The 21,382-nt window shown below is 32.4% G+C and overlaps 1 protein-coding gene across 7 annotated transcripts in view; it reads left to right on the top strand.

Moving 5' to 3' along the window:
- The window catches only part of LOC131853392 (proton channel OtopLc-like), a 51,117-nt gene that overhangs the window by 16,733 nt on the left and 13,002 nt on the right, over positions 1–21,382 (top strand). For 5 of the 7 annotated variants that reach the window (XM_059204265.1, XM_059204263.1, XM_059204264.1 and 2 more), the window contains exons 2-3: positions 14,022–14,201; positions 16,636–16,799. In XM_059204265.1, coding sequence (XP_059060248.1) covers positions 14,049–14,201; positions 16,636–16,799 — 317 coding nt within the window. In that variant the 5' untranslated portion in view covers positions 14,022–14,048. Of the gene's footprint in view, positions 1–211; positions 449–14,021; positions 14,202–16,635; positions 16,800–21,382 lie in introns of those variants that run through there. The other 2 variants (XM_059204268.1, XM_059204262.1) reach the window with 2 other exon arrangements.

Genomic DNA, 21,382 nt, shown 5'->3' with positions numbered 1-21,382 from the left:
GAAGTCGTTTCTCAGACTATGTCTACAAGTCCATCTCGATGAAAACCTGCGATTGCGTAACGTTTGACGCCCAACTGATTTAGTATGAATGTTGCACAGTAGCTCACACTCTTTGCTCGAGATTGGTGTGAGCAGCAGTATAGTGGTGGCCGAGTGGCGCGCGCTCATCTCAGTTGAATAGCGGCCCAGCCCTCGCCTCCGCTGCTCGCTATTTGCAGAACAATGCAGGCTTGATGTGCGCACGCCGCCGGGAAAGCGCGGGAGGGAAAACGCGCGAACGTTTGCCAGTCTCGGCCTGCGAGCGCGACCGGCCGCGCGCCGAAGCACGCCCCGCGACGCTTGCGCCCTGGCGCACGCCGCCACGCGCCGCGCTCGCCGCGGTGTTACGTTTTCCGAATCGACCGCGGACGGCAACACTGCCACCGTGACTGAAATTCAGTGTCAAAAGGTTGGTGACCCCATTATAGTGCAACCAAAATGCTACCCAAAACTGACGAACCCAGAACCCGCTTTTCCATCCCCCGAGCGGATGACATCTGACGTACATGTGCAGTAGTGGTACCCTCGTGCGCCGCAAATGTCAAACGTACGATTGTGGAATAAACGAATCCAATGCCTTCCACCCGCTGAGATTCATTTCCGATGTATTAGGTATACTCTCGTCGAAGGATCTAAAATCTGTCTACTAGCTATATTTAGAGTATATTATTATAATGTCTTAATCTATGATAAAATATACATTTGTAATATAATGTTGTATTACAAATTAACACACATCTTTCGTATAAGCATTACGAGAATCTGTAATCGTCAAAAGCTCTACCTTAATATAACACTACGTGTGTTATATTATTTGTGTTATAAACTTCATTCTACATTCGTCTAAATTTAATAATTATAATTACTAGTCATGACTAAGTGCTACTTTTTTCACGTCCTACTTTTGAACAATCTTCCTTTCATGAGATTTTGACATAGTTACATGCGTGACAAATCATTGTGGGTACTTTTATTGTCGGACGTACCTACGTGATGAACTGGCCTAATGCAAGAGCAACATTCACAGCCGACTGCAATTTGCCGTCACCGTAATTATAAGAAATTGTGACCTACATTACGCGTCTTAATCTGAAATTAGATTGTAGTATTACGTCCACTAACACAATTTATACGTTGTAGCTGTAGCCCAAATCACAGTAAGGGATATGTTATGTCCCAGAAATAATAGTACTTCCAACGCCACGAATACGAACTGATGAGATCACCGACACAAAGACAGAATTCTAGATTATCGATGTCGCAATATGTAAATTATAATATAAATCAATGGTACAAATAAGTCAACGTAATATATATGTACATATTTATATATTTTTATACTTGAAGATATACGTCTGTGAAAAAATATTAATGTTAATGCGAGCAAATTTCAAAAACGGCTTGACCGATTTGGTTGTGGTTTTTACTAATGTATTGATGTGAGCTTCACTTAAAATTGAATGTTTGTTTCATTCCAATCAGTTTACAAACAAAAGAGATAAATTATTTTAAATCAGTTATTCTGAATACCACGACGCATGAGTACGAGTTGTAAATTAAATTTGCATTTAAAGTATTTGTTATTGTGCATTCTTATGCATTTAAAAATTATGTGTATGTCATATTACATCTTGATTTTTGTAAAAAAAATTCCAAAAATGTCAGAAACTACGTCATTGATTTTCGTGTGTAGACTATATGAATTACGACAGATTACGACAATAGTATTATTCTTCTTTATGTTCAATGCTATCTGTTTATTTAAGAGTATAAGATAGATAAAATTTCGGAATGATATGGTAACATTTTTTTCGAAAAAAAACAAATCTAATGTCATCGTAATGCTGAAAAAGATTAATAGGCCTATTTGGTTATAGAAATAATTAGTCTCAAATTATTTCCAACAAATTTGTTGAAAATATTTTCCAATATTATACTTTTTCGTTACCGTTAAAAATACTTTATTTGCACTGTCGTTTAACTGTATAATATTTATTACATTATTTAATTTAATTTGAAAAGTAAGAAATAAAAACAAATTGGGATTAAGATTAATCGACAGTGCAAATAAAGTATTTTTCATATCATTAAATGCAATTGGTGTACTGATTTGTATCCTGTACTTATATAAATGAGGATTAAGGTGACTTGAATTCTCGCAGCAAGATAATCATATTTAATTATGATCGATGTAAAAACGTATTTGTGATGCTGGCCAATTCATTTTAATGAACACACATCCTGCTCTATGTTCCCAGGCTGGATGTTTAATGTAAAAAATGATGGGTGCTTTATGATAACATTAATAGTGTATGTATTAATGTACAAATGTACGTACATATCTCCTTAATTTTGTTTACGATTTTAGATTTATCATGACTTCGTCTGCTTTTCTTGAGATATAAGATAGCCTAAGTTCGTTCCCATAGTACAATCTATTTTCACATTACATATTTGACGGCCTCGGTGCTCTACCGGTTTTGCACACCGCGTTACCTACGATGGTCGTTGGTTTGATGTCTCTAGCACGGTACAAACATTAGTATTCATGAGTATGATTGTTCATATTGAATTAGTGTTTTCTATGTACATTACGTATGAATTAAAAAATAGGGCCTGTAACACAAGATCTGATAAGTTTGGGTCTAGATGGCCCTGTGTAAATTGTCCTGGATTGTTGGTATTATTATTTTATCTGTGGTATTATGACCCGATTATTATGTAAAGGTAACAGTCACTGTATGACTGTTACCTTTTCATTACTAAACGGGCACGCTTTCACATTTATAATATTACCTAATACAAATAATCGCGTAAATATTTTGTTTGAACACTAAAAACTAATCAAATGTAAAGAAATAAATAAAAATTGACAAAAATCTATTATAACTGAAACTACTCTTATTAAGAATAATTTTAAGTTAATCAAGGGTTCCTCTCTGGATCTCTCCCAACGTTTCGAGTAGGGTGTACTAGCATTCGATAAATTATAAAAGAAATTATAACAATAACAAACAGTATAAAAATTTATTATATTAATAACTAGCGAACAGTTCTAGCTTCATACAGTTCTGTATTACAAATCTTTAAATTTCTCGGTTCGTTTTACACTATAACACGCATGTTTTATACATATATCTATTGCTGAAAACTACAATAAAATCCGTTGCGTAATTTAAAAGATATAAGCGAATAGACAGCGGCGGTGACGGTTTTGTTCACTATGCAAAGAAGACGCGTACCTAACACGAATGTTTAAAAATAACCAATACAATTAAATCTTATATTAAAATTAAGTTTAGGATAATTCGATTGAGTCAGATGTAATTTTAACAAATCTTCTCCATACGACCTTTAAGAAAGATACTGCATTTTAAACTGTTCGTATATACACTTAAGTATTAATAAAAACGTACCACAAACACTTCAATTAGGATTATGAAATGAGTTGGATGCGGTACGTTTAAGTACTTTAAACCATTTATGGAATTCATTAATTAATTTATAGGACGCTCTCAGTCGTATGAATAGAAACAGAATGAAGGTTAATTTTTAATACCGGTTATTCAAATTAAAAAATCATTTATTTATTTTTCACTGCCGTCCAGTTCAGTATATAGATCCAATTGAGAAGAACTGGCAAGAAACTCAATTGTATTTTTTTTTTAAAAGCTAGTTTATTTTAGTTTATTTTTAAATGTATATTTAGATGTCTATGTCTAATATTAAATGAAAATCCCCTGCTTGAACAACTATTGTTACGCACGATTATCATTCAAGTAATCGTTTAGTGAGTAAATGAGTAATAATAGAGAAATATTTCAGATTTTACTATAATACGATGTGTTCGATCTTTAAAGTTTGTAGATATCGTCATCGGTGGTCTAGTATTTTAGCACACTGCAACACTTTGAATGGTCGCAGGTTCGATTACTCGCACGGTACAAACATTTGTATTCATGAATATGTATGTTTGTATTGCTCTGGGTATTTTCTATGTATATTATGTATGTATGTAAAAAATGTATCCATGTATTTGTATTAGTTGTCTTGTACTCATAATTCAGACTCTGCTTGGTTTGAGACTAGATGGCGCTATGTGATTATCCTGAGATATTATTATAAGATTTAAGTTAGTCTGCACAATCTTTCATCTTCTATTTCACCCCCTTCCAGATATTTTTTTGAACTATATATATGTCTGTCCCCATAATACAATCTATCTTTATTAAATTTAGCTCCGCCGTTCAGTCATGAAAAGGTAACAACAGACAGACATACATTAACATTTGTAATATTAGTAGTAGGTTCTGAAAATAGAACATCAATCTAAGGAGATATAGACACTTTTATAGAATCGACTTTATGACTGTTCAGCTCTATAATAAACGAGAAAGAAAATAATAGCTCGATACGTTCAACCCGATTGATGGTTCAGCTTGGAGTAGATTAACCGGTGATTAGTAGGCGGAAAATATGCCTCCGGACGAGGCGCTTATGGCCCTCTAATGAGTGTTATCTCGAATGAACCGACGTTTGCAGATCAAGCTGACTGTAACTGTGTTGCTTGGAAGCTGATTGACTCGTAATATGACTACATATTTACGTAAATGTAGTAATAAACTGAAAAATTTGTGGTTTGCTAAGTTTAATGTATACATATAGGTTTTTTTGAATACTATATAGAATACATACAACTTCAAACTTTCACCCTTTTACGATTAATACCTGTTTTTTAATGCGATGTTAGTACTGTAATTAATGTATATTTGCTGGGTCAGCTAGTAATTAAAATGATTAATTATAAATTTATAGTAATTAAAAACGTAAAGCAGTCACTTTAAATTAGTAACGAATTACAAAAAAGATTACGTTCATAAGCGGCTATAATATCCTACATGAATAAATGGTTTCAGATTTAGATTTTTATTTTGATTTTGATATTAATAGAAAAAGAACGAGTAAAACTAAGTACATAACTGTAGCGACTATACCGTATTCCTTTGAACTCAGGATTCAAAGGTTCAATTTATAGTTATGTCTTACTCGGTATCAGCTTACAGTTTATTTCTACTACACACGATAAAATGCCGACGTTTAACTGAAATTTTATTTCCTTCATTAGCATGACAAAAATAAAATAAGTTACTTGAAAAGCAACATGGAAATTGAATTAAAAGTCAATTAGTTAACTCACCGGATGTATCTAATTGTTTTCTTTAATTGTTAATTATCTATTGTGAAATAGTAATGTGCGGTTAATGCCACCATATAAGTATAAAAAACATATTAAATATCCTTACGAATTCCAGACTTCATTTTGTAGATTTATGTTCTATACAATTTATTTGGTGAATCTTGTTTGTAATATCCAATGAAATATTGATCAGGATAATGAAATTTTAAAACAAATATTCGTTATTCAGCCAGTAATAAATAAAGTATACTGAGCTAAAAGTAGGTATACATTATAATAGACAAATAAACGAAATGTTCAACGATGTCAAACAAAACAGTACGAATGTATACAAATGTAAATCATATTAAATTTTTGAGATAGCACTGAGAATAGTCCTGGGTCATTATTATTAATATTATAAGAGTTCATTGCCTAAAAACGAATGTATAAAAGCATAAAAAAATCATAATATAATGTATCTTATATATAAAATTCTCGCGTCACAATGTTAGTTATCATACTCCTCCGAAACGGCTTGATCAATTTTTATGAAATTTGATATGCATATTCAGTAGGTCTGAGAATCGGCTACTATCTATATTTCATACCCCTAAGGGTAGTCCACCCCTAACATATTTTTTTTATTTTATGGACAATTTTTTTAAATGTGTCATTAAAAATTAAAAATATATAGAACCCTAAATTTTCACACTTCTGTCACCAGCCCATATTTTTAATAGCGTTATCAATACTGTAAGACGTTTATGGGGTCAGTTAGTTAAAAGAGGAAATTATGTAGATATGAGGATTAAATTAGGTAACGATTTCAGAATTATTATAAAAATATTGTGCCATAACGGGTGTAAGCCGCAGGGCGTGATTATTAATAGAGAGTTAGCAATTGGTTGGATCATAAACAAACGCAATCTGATGGATGCGGAACACACTGAGCACAGGGCACCAATTTATAGCCGGCGTGCTGCGATATAGGGCGCACATTGCGTTTGTTGCTATAACTTTTTCCACACATTACCAAAGTTTTTAAATCGTTTTATAGCCCATGTTCAACAGTTAAGGAATATCTCCGCAAGTTCATTATTTAAATTTTCTACTAATTATACTAACTTTAAAGTATCAAAAACGAATTGTATAGTTATCATTTACTAAGTAGCATTTTATTAGTAGTACGGTAATAGTACGGTTTATATTGCTACTAATGTAATGTAACATAATTTTGTAAAACCAGGCAATTGATAATGATTTGGATTCTGTTGGATACCAGTAAATTGATCGATTATTTTACCTATTAGGTACTTTTGGTAACGGATACTGGAACTAAGAGAAATTGTCGGATTTATTACGACATAATTGGTGCAAAATACAGGATTACTATAAATACTACAAGTAGATCACTAGTAAGGTAATTACTAGTGTCATAATATAAAATTACAATATCATAATTAGCGTCAATAACAATTCTCTGTTATGGATGATCTCTCAAGACGGAAATAGCATGAATAGTTAACGATTAACTATGAAATAATCATATATACGAGTACAAACATGTATTTGTTTTTTATGTTTGGCCAATAAATCACTCTTATGTTCATTAGATAGGATATAGATAAGTACCTGTAAGAAAAACCAGTTTGTAAAGAATATTGAGAAAGGAGAACAAGCAAATGTAAGAGAAATGTCAAAATGAAATAAACCCATAATACCCCTTTGAAATGTTTCTTGAATAGTTCCACTTAACAATTCAACATTCCTATGCGTTTCGAGGCACAATCCATAAACGCTACGGTCTACGGTACCGTGATCGTGCACACAAATTATAGCACATTCGAACTTATTATTATGCAAATGCTTCAGGCTTTGATCCATCGTTACAACATGAATCACATTATCGAATGCTAAAATCCAATCCATTTGTTATTGGTAGGGAAGCAGAAATAATGTTTTGTGTAAGGCCTCCCTAAGAAAGTACACATCGTAAAGTAATAAGATTTCTTTACAAAGGCTACTTCACGTTTTCAAAAGTAAATATATTTTCTTGCGGGTTGCTCAAATGAGTATGTTTTAATTGTCACATGTATCATAATTAGAAGCAAACCTAGTTTTATTTCCAATTGGTGAGTATGAATATGTGCTATTTGTCGTATTTATACCGCAGTTACAATTACAAATGAATAGATATATTGACTTTCTGTCTGCGCGCATCATAATTTAAGGATCTGATATTTTTTTAGACTATGTCTAAGATCACTTCACAAACAAAAATGTCAAAATTTTTATTTTATACTACTCGATTCGAACCTAATTCAAACTACTTGTAAATGGTTACCGTAGCCACTTGCAATACTAGGAGTGTCCTGAAGGTTTTTTTTATCAGTTTAGGTGCTAATTTTCGGACCTTTTCATTACTTAATTTACATTATTTTAGGTATATATAGCATGTATGAGACTAAAATATTCAGTGCGGAAATCTGACCATCGCTAGTATGCTGAGTATCGTCTCTATTGCTGTGCATTATGGAAGTGCAAAATATTAAAATATGTACAAATATTGTATTATTTGAAATTTTGTATTTCAATGAAAATACATTACTTTCTTAATGCATAATAAGACATCAACATTCTTGTTAGATAGACCTAATAATCTGACATGTAGATGATAAATGAGTTCACCGTTGGGTTAATTCCTTCCGCAGTGTAACTGGATCGGATAGCTTAGAAATGTTGTTTAGAATTCTGTCGGATCAAGCTTTATATTTTTAAACCATAAGAAAAAACGATTCACCTAAGTTTATAGATTCACTGAGTTACAAACACCCTTCGACTATCTGCATTCTTAAGCCATTGTAGACTCTTGTTAAACTTATAAATAGGAATTTCCCTTCATATGAACAAATCTGTCCTACCTGAATTAATCAAAAAAGTATTTCAAAAAAGATTAAACTAATATTTAAATGATACATGATACAAAGTAGAGCTTTTGTCTGTGGCTTTACAAGTACCGTATTATTAGTTGAAATTTAAAATTTCTTTACGGAAGCTAAAGTTATAAAATAATTCTTAATGCAATAAGCTATAAAATAAACTAACGGCTTTCAAGGTTAATAGTTTTAGTTGTGCGTTGATACTCAGTCGAGACAAATTATTTTATAAGTACAGATTAAGTTTTTATTGTTTGTTATAAAAATTCAATTTTATATATAAGCATAAAAAATATATGCCGATTGGTTCTTTATCCAACATCTTAATTTGCAATTTACAATTTCTCCTCATTGAGCTATATTGAGAGACCTCAATAGGTACACACTTAGTGGTGTCAAGTCAACTATATTGCAAAAGACAACACTCTACGGGTAAGAGTACTTCAAGAATCTTGAACGCTGTGTCTAGCCTGTTTTAGTACTGTAGGCACTGGAAATCGGTGTCAGAATATGTATTCCAATTATTTTTTGTGTTAACGTATCTTACATACTTACTTAATATATATCCCATCAGTTTAATAAATAATCAGAGATTAAAGACTTTTAAAATTATATAAATACTAATAAAATAAAAAGCCATTATTTACCGTACTTAGTTTTACAAATGGCAATTCAATTAATATAAAAATAATATGCTGACATAAATATTTAATTATTATGCGATTGGGCTAGTAAAAAAGCAGTAGTAGTATATACAGTGACAATGATGGGTGTATATATGTACATACATGATTAGATATTACTTATACACATGTATAGGTAATACATAATAGCTAAACATGTGTTCCGTTTCCTATGTGTAATGTTGTTACTACATATACCAGTAGTTTAATACCATATATCTATATTTTTTTATAAATAATATTCAAGATTGGAACTTAGTGAAGAACAAGATTGGCAGTCGTCTACCTCTGTGGTAGACGACTTCGTTCGAAGTTCCTTCTAGTAGGTAATTATGCATAATATGCATACTCGATGAGAGCAAAAAATATATAGGTTAGACCCAATTATATAATGTTATTCGATATCTATATATATAGAATGCGAAATGTTAACATTATATGTAAACGAAATTATTAATTTTAAATTATTATAAACAAATTTCGTTTATTGAGTATAAGGTACTTACCATCTTTGCAGGTTGACGTAGATGTTAATTTACTTTGTACCTATAGAATTGTACACTTTATAAATCATTAAATTATCTTAATATTTATGTCATACGCTGATTTAAATACAGTTTTCTCTGATTGACCGACTGATTGACGATAACAGTTCATTCTGAATCGATTTTATCTGCTTGTCATGGCTTCTCAAGATCAAGTTTCACAAATTCGATGAGTGCCAGTTAGATTTAAATCATAAAATGTCCAGTACAAACAGTCAAGTATTAGATTTCATGTTACTAGTTGATTCGTTGACCTGATGCCCTCATTCTGTTGAATCGATTGTGTTCATTGTCCCTTGAAGTGGTAAGCGTAATGCGAATACGTTAGGCATGGTTCGGGTATAAAGTAGATACTGTTTTTATACGAACCAAGGTACTTTAAAAAAATTTCACATAGCTTAATTTTATATAAACTAACTGTACGATGGATGATTTGTTGATTTATTGTCAAAAGTTGTTATATCATCGCAGATGTTTTTTTAAAGAATGATAATGCTATGGTTCACTAGTCTACGCTAATGGTGTACGTTGGCGGGGCATCAGTAGAGGATGATAGGATGAGCATGAGGTCAGGTCAGTTGACCTGATCCTACCATTGTGATAAATTCCTGTTGAATTTACCACGATGGTTTCCGAGAAGTACCGCGTGGAGGTCAACTTGACATGGTACATTGCAAGCACTGTGGTCATCAGTCCACATTACTACCCTGAGTTATTAGTCATTAGTGGTACTGAGTTTTATGATTATTGTATTCTTTTCGTTACATCTCACGCTGTAATTACAATATTAATGAAAATATAAATTTCTATAATCTGTCTACCGTAAGAACTAAACCATTATATGAAGTTCTGTTTAGGACCATAATGTAAGTAAATAAATATTTTCTAATTTTAGCGAGGTTTTAAAGGAGCGTTTCACCCGGTTCATTGGGTTGTGGAATGGCTTACCGCCACACAGTAGCTATAAAAAGCCTTTCACTAACTAATGTATTTCGTGTTACCATTGCCGTCCGTTGTAAAGTTCTGTCGTTTACCCTTAACTTTCTTACTCATAATGTCACTGGTGAGTGTTTTATCCAATTATGGTCAATGAATACTCAAGATATCTACGTTACAACTGACGAGACGGACGTGTTCCAGTATTTCCCCCTACTCGTATTAGAAACGTTTTCACCAGCAAAAAACTTTGATGCGTATATATACAGCCTGCTTTCTGCGAATTACGGTCTCTCGGAAAGTAATGAAGAATGGGTGGACAGACGACAACATTTCTTCCTTAGATCATAGATATAAATTTAAGTGATATGTACGTGAACTGATCAAGCTGTTATCATTTACCGTTAATTATGTTGACACTATGAAATAGTTTGCGACTGATTTCGCTCAATTTAGTTCGTAGCTCTCTTGAATTTGTTCTTTTAGTTCGTTCGTTATTTTAGGCTAGTCAATATTTTGCCACAAAAATAAGTTCTTATTTTTTTAGCAAGGCTGATGTTTTTTATCAAACGAACTAAAAAGCGAAAGGTCTGCAAACCGGTTCTCATAGTGCGTGTTTGGTAACGCTCTTCCAAATTAGTACCTTCACGAACTACACAAATCTACCAAATAATCTTTTTCAGTATATTTTGCTGCATTTGCAACGTGTATTCGCTAGATGCACTTTTGTTATATTTTACATTGAATACCACTTTACAGAGTCAGTTTCGAATTAAGTGAAAGAGGATAGATATATAGCTATTAATAGTTTTTATTCTTGATTTGTTGTGATGATCGATATACAATGCATTAGTAATAAAAAAATTGTTTGATAGTAAACGCTACTGACACTGGTGTTTATGCAAGAGTTCGATATCATTTTATAATTCCTCCCTTGAGGGTAACTTATTTCTCTTGTGATAAGGTAGGTAAGTTTATACGAATTATCAATCAAACTTTTGTGACATAGCAATCTACTTTACACAATAATTTAGTTTATAGTAGGTACCTGCAATAGATGTATGGATATGAATAAACAAACATTAGGTAATTTAAAGTCTAAGATTTAAAAAATTCTTGACGATGTTTGTAAAAATGTAGTGGTAGTGCTGCAAATACATTATACAGGTAATTTCCGGTACAACCTAAGCCTCTTTATACACCTTTTTTATTTTAACTCGTTACACTTAAATAATCACAATTTCTTTTTTAATGAGACAGAACCATAATAGAATCTACTACTATTATCAAACAATAAATTAAATTACGTTGTGAAACAATGAGGTTATTGCAGTAACATTGTTTAAACACAAAAGTATACCCGCTACATAACTATTTTAGCTACGTATAATTTAAATTATACAAAATGCCATCCTATTTGGGTCAATGAGAACTATTCCACACGCAAAATGGTCCCCCAATGCTGATTAATTAGGTAGTTTTATGCAGCCACAAACTGTATACCGTATTAATGCATAATATTGGTATAATTCCATCTTTTTTATTTAAATAAATTCAATTCATATTATAAGAGTTTTACTTAACTGATAATGAAAAGTACTGGTATCACTGAATTTTCAAGAATTGTAACAACTCCAAAGTTTACTTTTTCTCGGTCCCTTTTCCATATATCTTCATTAGACCTTTTTGAAACTTTTGTTAGGTACATTTTCTGGATTTGGATTTAGAATTGACATATTTAAGTAGGCAGGTATATATGCCTAGAGCATGAATAATTCTTTTGTTAAAAATGATTATTATAATAAAAAACTTAGGTGATATTGGAATCATCCAGAAAAGATTATTCCTCCTTTAAAGGTTTGCAACTCACCTGTATTTCCTTACGGTTGCTCCGAAACCGCAACAACCCGATGGCAACTGATTACACCTGGGGTAATCAGGTAGACAACTAACTTAATATGCCTATGCTATAAAAAATCTCAAATTATATATATAAAAGACGTATACAGTCAAGCGAATCCGATGGATTGAAAAAATCATATTAATTAAAAATTTAAATAAACACAATTCGTAAAAAATATAATACTAAATCACGTAACTTTACAAAAGAGGGCCATTCGCTCCATTTATGGTATGGGTTCCAGGGAGTCATTGCGAGAGTGCTTTAAGAAATCAAATATCCTCACCGTTGCTTCTCAATACATTTATGAAAATATCATCTATGCCAGGAAGAATATAGACAAAAGCTTACGCAACAACAACAACTGATTTTACCTAAATGTCGTTTGGCTAAAGTTAGTAATTCGTTTTATGGCAATTGCGTAAGGTTTTACAATAAAATACCAGAGTCTGTTATAAATCTGCCAGAAAAAAGATTTAAATGTCAAATAAAACAGTTCGTTTGCAAAAAAGCTTACTATAAAATTGAAGAATTCGTTAACGATAATAATGTTTTTATAGAAAAACTTTAAATCTATAGCACTGACAATATTATCTGATTACATTAATAAAGAGTCGTAGCGACTATTATCGCATGCCTCTTACTTGTTATACTGTAATTATTTATATAAAAAAAAACATCTATTAAAAAGAGCAACACACAAGTTTCTTGCTCATTCTTCTTGTGATGAATCTGCATTCCGAATGAGTAGAATCAAAATATGACTATTCAAAAGTGCTTGTAATGAGTTTATTTGAATAAAGATTATTTCTATTTCTATTTCTATTTCTAACATTATTAGGTCAGTTGAAAACAAAAAACTGTCTCAAGTTAATGGAAAATTAGGTCAACTTGATGTCGTTGTGGTCACCATATACGATCGATTTGTATTAAGACTGAATTGAGGTTAATTAAATTAGTTCGTAAACTAATTAAACAAAGTGCAGCATCTTAGACTAATTTCTCGACAAATCTACTATCAAAATGCAAGATTTATGAATAAACAGTCCAATAGTTGTATTGTGTAAAAAGTTTCTGTTTGAGACAAATAAAGATGATTATTATTATTATTATTATTACTACAAATCATCTGAATTTTACGTACTCCTTTGTGTGTTTAGGAAAGTTAATACATTATTGATATTTTATAATTCTATATCGGTCTGTATGATATTCTTTTATTTAAAGTAGTACCGTTGCATGCATAAATAACGGTGAAACTGTAGCACCAAAAATATGAAATGAAATATAAATTAAAAATTCTATAGATGTTGTTTAAGGTTGCTGACACGCGCAATATCGTTTGCATCGCATATTGGGCGTATGTACTCGTATAGCTGACTTGATACATTAGTTGAACAATAGTAAAATAATTTTCTAATTTTAATTCATACATCCTGAGATTAGCTTTTACAACAAAACATACAAATTCTTCAGCTTTCTAATATTGAAAGGTATAGATTTAATTTAATTATTTTTATCTTGTAATCATGACTCCCTTTACCTATCCATTATTCAAGACCAATTTATTTATTTATTTCGGATATGTATCCATTTTATGTTAGTAAACATCTTATAAACTATGTATTTAAAAAATACAAATTATAAGTCGTAACTACTTCAAAGAAATATACCCTGAGCTTTATGTAATCATTAGTAAAGATTTATTTTATTATTATTTTGTAATGAAATACACAATTTTACTATAATTGTATAATGCAAATAAAGCATATTCTATCTAACTATCTATCTATTTTCCACCAGGTGCGCGTCCGCGAGTTCTACATCGCGATGCAGCGTTGCCCCTACATCCACGAGATGAAGGAGCGGCTGCTAGGGGCGCCAGTAGAGGGCGCCGGCGCTGCTATAGACGCCCGTGAGCAACCCAGGGAGCGCGTGTTTGACACGCTCGCACAGGACACCCAGGTCGGCACCATCGTCAAAGTGAGCCTCACCATCATCTTCTCATCTCCTGAACTTAACTTCTGAAGCCGTGATTAATTGATGTACAATTGGAATTACGAGAAATTTAAAGTAAACATTTTATGCCGTTCTCAACTGAGTAACTGTTCATTAATTCTATGTTGGATGACAGCAAATAATTTATAACTTATCTATGAATATAACGAAATTCATAAGTTTATTTCTTTCAATTAGATTGCAATAATACAATGATGGGAGTTAGAGACATCCCGCTTTTCCACTTTTCTACTTTCATCCAATACAATAACAACAAAAGTCACAAAAAATCTAAACCAAAAAATGCATCTAAAATAGTTACATCTGTAATCAATCTCCTTACTATGCAAAGATTTTTATTCCTATAAAATTGAATTTTTTACTTTACATATATATTAGGAAAAAATTTAGGTACTTAAGTATAAATTGCTTAATACAAACTTTGCTTAGTTTGAACATAGACCCTAGTCTATTGTATATACATATATGGAATTATAATTTCATTAGAATGTAATGAACAGACTAAACTCTAGACATAATCTACACGTTACTTCAACTTAAACGTTATACCTATTAAGTACTTAATCAATTACATAATATTTTTATATGCCAATTCTACATTGAAAAGCAACAACTTTGTCACGGTATTAAACAAGCTAAATTCAATAAATTTGAGAACAAAGTAAACATTCGTGAATATGACAAGGTAATTGTGTCAAGTGGGTGCGTGTACCGGCATTGAAGTTAACTACAGTTTTCATTATACATTAACTGTTAGAAAGCGACTCCTTGAGCACAAAGTTTCCTTGCACGACTTATCAACTTGTTGATTTCTCTGTTTGTCCTTCCTGTCTTGTTTGACTGCTTCTGTATGGTAAGTGGACCTATTGTTTGTATCCATCGTCGCATAACTGGAAATATTGAAATAACTAAACATTGTTCCGAGTTGTTTGTACACAGAATGCTTGTGATAAATCATAATATCCACATAGCAGTCAAAACACGACATTTTACTACACAAATTGTTACTACTGAATTAATTTAGTATCTTGTTACTATAATAAATGTGAAAGTTTGTAGTTGTTTGTTTGTTCCTCAGACAAATATGTCATAACAGCAGGACAGATTCTAATGAGATTTCTGAATGACGAACATTGTACGCGTAATTGCAGAAGACAATGAAACTTCTATCAATTTCTAAAACCTTTGTTACCTGTACTTCATAAATAAAGAATTTGAATTTGAAAGAATTTGATAAATATTGGAAGACATTACAAAGATACTACATTACTAAAATAAAATTTTGACTTAAATACACACGAGCAGTGTTGGTATTGTTATGAGCTAGTAGGTATTCATATATTATTATTATAAGATGTAGGTACTGTATTCATAGGCGATGGGAAACAAACTGTCTCTGATAGGAATAACACCACGGGCATAATACACCTACATACTGCTAGGGTTTTATGCTTTTTCTCAGGAATATCAATACACAAATATATTATTTTCAGATGGTTGTACATCGACAATTTAAATATGTATAGTTCACAGCAAAAGCAATACATTATTAAAGTGATTCACGCGGGCAAAGCAAAAAAAAAAAACATCCAGTAGGATATATATATAAATTGTTAATTATTAAAAATATTTTTATAAGAATGGTAATGGATTGGTGCACCCGCCTGCGCTAACGGTTTACGCTGGCGGAGTACCAGTGGAACATGAGGTCAGGTCAGTTTGCCCATCGTGATTTAATAACCAGGAATTAACTACGATGGTTTCCGTATGGAGGTCAACCTATTATGGTACATTGCTAGCAATGGGGTGACTAGACCCCATTACTAACAATTCCCTCCCCTCTATTAAAAGTATTAGGATCGTAGACACTATTTATATCAATGAACTTGCATATATACATGGTATTTGCATGTGGCTTAATATAATCTAAAATATAGGATTACAATTAGAACGTATGATACGCACTAAACTACAAAGTAATATTAAAAAAAAATTAGAACATGAGAATGTTATGAAAGAAGTTTTAAAAATTTTTACTTAATGTAAATGCTATTTCAACAACAGTCAACTCAACAGAGTTGACTGTTGTAGGATAACATCCTAGAAGGAGTAATCGGAGCCATTATCAACTGCCGAAGCTGTTCTGTGAACCTCAAACGACATGCTTTGCACCACAATTTGCTGGGTATATTTGAATCAAACTTGGCAGCTGAGAAGCCTACCACCATTTCTCGGATTGATTTTGTGATTGATATGAATTACTTCACCGGAGAGTCAGCCAAAAATACCATTGATACACAAAGTTTGTCATTGTCGTCCAGATATTAAATAACAACACCACGATGCTCTCTAATATTTGATGAATGTAATAAGCCTGTTAACCGATGATGTTTTCCAGCTGAACTCCGACGGGTACGGTTCCCACACGTCGCCGGCGCGGGCGCCACTCGTGACGGACGAGTGCGAAGCGCCGGCCGACGAGACGGATGCCCTCACACCCACAGAGGCAGTGTTGCGATACCGCGCATGCTGCCAACCTGAAACCACTCCTAAAAATGCCAAGTAAGTTATTAATTTCATTGGCTCGATTAAATTGTACATGAATAGACATTAAAGGCATTAAAACTGCAGCTAAATCTACTTAAGTCTCAGTACTGTATCAAATCGCAGCATTATGGTAATATATAAGTTGGTATAATCTTCTTAATCAATCACACAGGTAGTATAGACGCTATAGGAATAAAAAGAGTAAAAAATCTACCTACCTATATGTAGCTACCTACCTATAGGTAGGTAGATTTTTTTTGTATTTACTATGTATGTGAGACCTCAGAACGTTTTCTAGTAGGTAGGCATCTATTACAATCAATGCAGTTTACATAATTCATTAGCAATCAGAAAGTGATCGCATCAGAAGGGTAAGTTTCGATTTACATTTTAATAACTTTCTAGCTGACAATGGTTAAAATATTTCTATTTAATTTAACGATAAAATAAAATACTGGGTCATCAACTTGGTCACCAACTTGACAAGTAAAATTCACATAAATAATAAATTTATTTATGTCTCATTTTATAATTACATTGTTTTATCACTTCATTAAATAAACTCAGCCGTGATAAAACATTCCGCACAGGTGCATTTCAAATCTTTGAATTTCAACCTAATATAAACCTTTCCCTTGAATTTTTAATATATAATCCAAATATATAATCGAAGAGACAGCGGTGGCGACCACGCTTTACACTATGTAAAGATAATTCGATCCGAATGAAAAAGGCCGTTCGATACCTAGGCGCTGTTTACATTTTGCATGTACTCTTAAATTAAATATTGGTGGGTAATAAGAAAACTATGCAGAATGATATTTATTTACAAATCTGCGAGATAAAGAAAACAAGAACGGATCTAAGGTGGTCATAGCCGGTATGAATAAATGTACGACTCAAGAGTACGCCAATGAATAATTTATGTAGCTCAGATCCGTAATAAATTATCGCTATGAAAACAACAGGTTAGACATATGTAGAGTTTAAAGATTTATTACGTACTAGCTTTTGTCGGTGACATTGTTCGCGTCACATGGCATGCATTGATTGATCGAATCAATATCTGGTATTGTCAAAGTATTATTGCTGTAAGAAGAAAAATTTAGAATTGCATAAGGGATGTTTAACTTGTGCAACGCAATTTTTATCTCGAAAGCATAAAAAATAGTAAAAGGAAACCTAGAGTACAACGTATAGTGTTTTTTTTTTAACCCAAATCGTTTAAGAGAAGTAGCTGGTTAGGTTAGGTTAGGCGGCTAGACAGTATAAACATAAATCATTGTCGGGCTCCAGATCAACGAAGCGTAGAATGTCGCCGTCACGTCTGAGCCACACAAAAAGCTCCAATAAACAATTTAAAAATAAATAAAGGGGAGGAAGCTGTAATCAAAGCACTTCCACGTCGCATGGATGGACAATCGATTAAATGGCCATACCTATATGGTATGTCTAAATAAAGACACGTGTGATGTCGTACTGGAATCCAGAAATAAACTTTGTAGTCTTTATTATAAGGTTCAAAGCCAAACGTATTGGAGTATGCCACGTACATTAGTGCGGTCAGTAGCTGTTCGTCCGTTGTGGGATCGACTGTGGCGGGTCCCTTGATGATGGAAGTATACTGTTAATATATCTACATAAAAGACATAAATACCTTTGTGTAGAATACGTTTACAATATAGGTAAGTAGATATAGCTAGGAGTTTTTTTTTACATGGGAAAAATCTCTAGTAGAGAGCCGTCTGTCTAAGGGGTTCTATGGATGGGTACTGTGAATCTCCTACTTACTACAGATCCTTACTCAGGATCTTATTTTTTTGTAAAATGGGGTTATAAAGTCCCTAGGTTCTTGACCAATAAAAAGTTTCGAGCACAACTTTTTACTTCTAATACAAATTTTTTTTTTAAATAACACTGACTTTAATAATAAACCTTTAAGGGGTCTTCCTATGTGACGGCCTGTTTTTTAAACTACCCCCACCTCGAAAAAAAGAGCTCCCACTTCCACGATTCGCCTAAAGAGTTACAGCGCTCTGAACACCCCCACCTCGAAAAAAAGAGCTCCCACTTCCTCCACGATTCATCGGCTTATCTGAAAAAAAAAAAAAAACGGCGTTTTAATTTGTAGGCTTAAAAGCACGGAATTTAGATATAAATAAATATATGACAACAAATCATTACCACAAAGTTTTAATTTAATAACAAAAGATTCAATAAAAGTAAAAATTATGTATGGTATTTGTAAATGACATTGTAAGTGACTTGTTTTGGTCAGGTGCTGTGCCACTGCAATCTTATTCATCTTGCTTGTATAGCACTTCAACCTTGACATTGAGGTCAGGGCTTCTAACCAAGCAAACTAGGTGTATAAAATTTTATTATAGTTGTTTATCAAATACATTTGCAAGTATTTTGACTTTAATAATAAACCTTTAAATAGTTGATGGTTATAAAAGCTATGTAAATGAAACAATCATTACAATGAAGTACGCAATAAATTACGGTATGCAATGATACTCAATTCGCAAATCCATTTATGGCTTGCTAAAACTAACCTCTATAGAGTCAAGTGATGTCTATATCTTTATGTAGTTGTTCATTGTATGCAAGGCGACGGCGTTCAACAAACATTATGTCATTGATAAATTTAAGTCTCGATGGACTATGTCATTGTTAACGCAATTATGTCTCAGGCATTGTAATTATTAGCTAATTATGTATCCAACTTATGTACAATAAGTTTCTTAGGCTCTCATGGCTATTTAAAACAATTTGTTGATGGTTGCGAGAAAATATGGCATGCATAAACATCACCGTTATAAGCAATGTATCATCAATTGTCGAATATAGGAATTTTATATTTCGCACAAATATAATCTTTTATTCCCTCTATTGACTCTCTGCAACGTTTTTGAAGTTGAGGAGCTTGTGGAGTATCTCATAAAAAGAAGAAAGGACTTATGCTTAATTAAATGCATAATTAAAAAGAACCAAAATTCATTAAGTATATGTGTGATTTGTTTATCAAACATTTACATAGATATCTAAGTCTAATGATATAAACTTTCATTTGTTTATAACATTTAATGAGCGAGAAGTTACGTCAGTTAGGCCATCGTGGCGAATTCGCTAGGACTTGACCATGATATGTTTTCCATGGGGCACCCGGGAATATCGAACTAACATGGTTATTCCTTGTTAGTACCTTCCTTCTATAATCAAAGTACAATAATAGCTTAGCTCGAAATAAAATTTCGTAAGTTAATGATACAGTGCCACTTTAACTATATCATCTTTTTTCTTACAAAACGATGCTGGCTTTCTGGCTACATGTCCTAGTAACTGTTCCGTTCTGTTCGCCCTCTTAGCATATTTTTATGTCTAATTCAGAATATTGCTATTTAATTTTGCTAGTACTACTACCACTCTGAGAATGGTTATGTGGGCTAGTAACTAATAGTTTCATTGTCCTTCCTTTTAATTATGTTCCTCCTTGAATATTGACGTCATACTATTGCTGTTGCTGTCTGTTTAAGGCTAGACCTTCCTAAATAAGTCAATGGATTAAAGTTATGGTAGCGTAAGTTTTTGACACCTACGTGATATCCTTTATGAAATATTTTTTTATTACACGTAGGTGTCTATGGCCTGATAAATAGAATTCTTCATTATTCTTTCTTAATATAATCATAAATTTTACGTATAGCGTTTACAGAAATATATAATAATAATTTATTTATTTCCAAATTAAATAAACACAAACTGATTATTCTCACTCTAAGACTCTTTAGAACATTACAAAACATCAGGCTAGACAATATTATATTAATACTTGGATAATAACTTGCTATTCATGTTTTACTACATAGTTGTTGCTTATAAAAATATATATTCACCAGGTAATTTATACTTTAATATCTATGCTAATTATCGAAGGTTCAGTTAAGGGCAAACGTTCTGGGAGACGATCACCAATGCCATGGACTGACCTTATAAAAACAGGTACACCACAGACTATTATACAATGTAATGTATAGTTAAAATCCGTACCAGATGGAGGCAAATTGCGAGGAGTTCTGTCATCAAGGAGGACAACGAAGATATACCATCATGAAAACCACGATAACTCTGTCAAAAGTGTACGACTAAAGAAGAAAATATATATCTAAGATTTAAAATTTAATTTACCTATATATAACGAAAAGGGTTTGAAATGTAATTCAGGGATTTATAACTCGCTTTTCAATAATATCCCGCTCGATGTGAAAAAACTTTTTTCATCACCACTTTTCATATAAAGTTAGCATATATTCCAATGGGAATCGCAATAACCATGAGCTTGAGTCGAGCTTTGAATTCCCAGTGATGTCCTCAGGCAAAAGTCATTTTCATCACGCAGGAGTTAGCCTTCAGCCCATAAGTCATTCCGTGAGTTTGGAGGGCACTATGTAGTTCCCATTTTCATTCATTAAAGTTCTAAAGGACAACTATAGCCAACAGCATTAAAATAGATAAAAGACTTTGTTTTTTAGACTGATTGTAATGGTTTTGAAGTCGACGAATTAATAATATAATAATTTGTAATAGTTTTATGT

Source organism: Achroia grisella, unplaced genomic scaffold, assembly GCF_030625045.1.
Source record: "Achroia grisella isolate CSIRO2021 unplaced genomic scaffold, CSIRO_AGI_Agris_v1 utg900, whole genome shotgun sequence".
Taxonomy (NCBI): Eukaryota; Metazoa; Arthropoda; class Insecta; order Lepidoptera; family Pyralidae; genus Achroia; species Achroia grisella.
This window is presented reverse-complemented; position numbering and strand designations above follow the sequence as displayed.